Source organism: Artemia sp. Qi Xiang Cuo, chromosome 3 (genome assembly GCF_049724085.1).
Source record: "Artemia sp. Qi Xiang Cuo chromosome 3, ASM4972408v1, whole genome shotgun sequence".
Taxonomy (NCBI): Eukaryota; Metazoa; Arthropoda; class Branchiopoda; order Anostraca; family Artemiidae; genus Artemia; species Artemia sp. Qi Xiang Cuo.
In genome coordinates, this window is record NC_142796.1 from 79,997,571 (window position 1) to 80,000,629 (window position 3,059).

Below are 3,059 nucleotides of genomic sequence, written 5' to 3' on the forward strand. Positions count from 1 at the left end.
CAACTGTGTGAACCTAAGGTAAATAAAAAATTGGTGTCTTTATTGCCAGTCAAATCAGTTTGTCCGTTTTTTTTAGCATTCTGTTTTGGATATTTTGCTAGACAGCTTAAGTCCTTTGTACAAAATATCCTCTCCTATGGGGCTGTTTTGCCCTTGTATATAAAATGCTATTAACAATAATGATCATAGTCTGTTTTAGTTTTGTCTGTCATCTACAATTTTTAAACCTAATTTATACCATGGTCCAGACACAGTTCATACAGTAAATGCAAGAGCGCCATTTGTTTCAAAACAAAGATAACTTTTTCAACATTTAAATCATAGAATAACAATGTGGTGTCTTTCTTGCCATTCATAGCATTGTGTCCTTTATTTTTAGCATTCCGTTTTGGAAATTTTGCTAGACAGCTTAAGTCCTTTGTACAAAATATCCTCTCCTATGGGGCTGTTTTGCCCTTGTATATAAAATGCTGTTAACAATAATGCCCATATTCTGTTTTAGTTTTTTCTGATATCTACAATTTTTTATCAATAAAGCATTATCCTGCCGTGTGTTATTCCAATGACAATGTTCATGTTTAAAGGTGGTGGGATTTTTATTTTGATAAAAGGATTTTAAATTTACAGTTTTGATTTTTATTTTATTATTTTTTTTTTCGTATATTATAATTATTAACCTGTAATAAATAATACAATAAAAAAATCGAGGCTTGTGGCTTTGCGGGTTGTAGGGGGTAGTAGCTCAATTCTTATTTGTGATAATTCTTCCTGTTCAAATTTGTCTAGACTAATTTCTATGCATTAAGGTCTTTCATTTCCAGAAATTTCTGTAATTTTTCAGCTTGGGAAATTAATCAGTAATTCCTTATTAATTAATAATTAATAAGTAATTGAAGCAACTACTTCACGCTCTACGTATAAATGAGTAAAAAAATTCTTCCTTGTATTTTTAAATCATTAAAAGTGCGCATAAAAACTAATAACACTCAGAACCCTCTAAGAGTCAGCCAATAAGAGGCGAAATAATGAGTAATAATCGCATGAATTTTTCAACTCTAATCGAAAATTATACTATTTCCATCTTCTCAAGTATTTTTGTAACTATTAAAATTACACTGTTCATCTATAAATAGGGAACAAATTTTTAATCAAAGTTTTATGTTTCAGAAAAATCTGACTTGGAGTAAAGAATTTAAACTTGTACTTTTGATAAGACGATGAAGAGAGGGGGGGGGTCAATAATTTGTAAGGACAGATACGGATTTTATGAGGCTCCAAGGTTAAAGTCCATTTTATAAGCCCCATTTATTTAGCTATTACATACCACATAAAATACTCACAGATTAAGGTTACTTGACTAACAAAACCCCGAAAAATAAAATTATTTCGGGGTTTCACATAATTTTACAGCGTACGTCAAGGATCAAGCCGGTGGGAGGAGTATTGGAGCAAGAGTTATCATTATGCAGAATAACACATGTATTATTAATAAGAACAATATATTAAAATTTAATTAGTTTATGTGACAAATATTGTCGCAAATACATTGCAACCTATTTTTTAGTTTAAATGTACTTTAGAAGATTATGTAATGGTCTCATCAGTATATACAACAGCACCATCTTCTTATAAACAAAGTTAACTTTTTCAAGATTTGAAGCATCGAAACAAAATTTGGTATCTTTCTTACGATTGATAGTATTGTCTCGTTTACTTGTAGCATTCCGTTTTGGACATTTTACTAGACAACTGAAATCCTTTGTACAAAATGTCCTCTTATATGGGGGCTGTTTTGCTTTGATATGTAAAGTTATGTTATTAACAATGTCTTTTTTTCGTTATAGTTTTGTCTGACATCTACAATTCATTATTAATAACGTTTTATCCAGTCATTTGTTATTACATGGACATTGTTGAGGTTTTAAGGTGATTTGATTGATAGAAGACACTCGCATTCGAGGATGTATTGGATGAATTATCAGTAAATCATACGGTATAATACGAAATAAACTTTTTTTTCATCCTAAACAAAATGGCTACCTCAAAACTTTGATGGGACTACTTTGGGGAAATTGGGGCATAAGACGGGGGGCTAGTGACCTCCAAGAAAGGGACTGAGCCCTCTCCCTATATTCTAGGAACTTAGTTCTAAGTCCATTGACCTCATCCCCGTAAACTAAATTGAATTAGCTTTAAGTTGTTTAAACTAAAACCTTATTTCAAACATTGATTTTTATTTTGAGAAAAGTTTTTCACAGAAATGATTTCAATACAAAAAAATTCCAGACCAATTCCCCTCTTCAAAGTACAATAAAAATGTAAAAGATAAATAATACAGCATTGAACTTTACAGTCCCTACCGGCGGTGCTGATCTCCGTTTCTTGGCCCTTCAGCCAGACAGTGCAAAGGGGGGTTAAGGGCCAACCATCCTGTTCTTTCGCACGCCCTTCCTATTTACCTTCTCCAGATTTTTCCAGGTACCCATTTAGAGCTGGGTTGACTCTGCTGAGCTTACAGAGTCACACCACTGACCCTCGTCCAAACCAAATAATTGGTTGAACTAGGATTTAAAGCTTCACCTTCTTGGACGAAGACTCCTAAATTCAGCGCACCAATCCACAATAGAAGTGGGTTGTATGGCAAAAAAATTCTAATAGAAAGACTTTATAAACTAATTGACAAATAAAAAAAAAAAAAAAAAATGATTGCGATTTAAACTAGGGTTGGGCGATATTCGATATCAATATAGATATAAAGATATATCGAACTAAATATCGATATCGAAACGTAAATATAAATATCTAAAACGATATTTGGAAATTTTCTAATATTTTCGGTTTTTTCTGCTATCTACTGGTGAACGTCCAGCGAAAAAAAATCCAACATAGAAAAATGTTTCGCAAATGGTCGAGAAGAAGAAAAGTAATGTAATGCTGCTTTACAGCATACTTAGCTACATACATAAGTTGGCATAGCCTGTTCTCAAAATCAAACTACGGTTTAGGGAGGGTGGACCTTCAAATGTTTCTGGGGACTCCTTAAATGATTGGCTAGATAA

General features: G+C 32.5%; 1 protein-coding gene across 1 annotated transcript in view; it reads right to left on the reverse strand.

The window, feature by feature from the left end:
* LOC148954592 (uncharacterized) overlaps nt 1-2,486 on the reverse strand; it is a 93,263-nt gene extending 90,777 nt beyond the window's left edge. The window contains exon 1 of the mRNA XM_089086358.1: nt 2,460-2,486. Within this exon, the coding sequence (XP_088942484.1) occupies nt 2,460-2,486 (27 nt within the window). The remainder of the gene's footprint in view (nt 1-2,459) is intronic.
* Between the last annotated feature and the right edge of the window lie 573 nt (nt 2,487-3,059).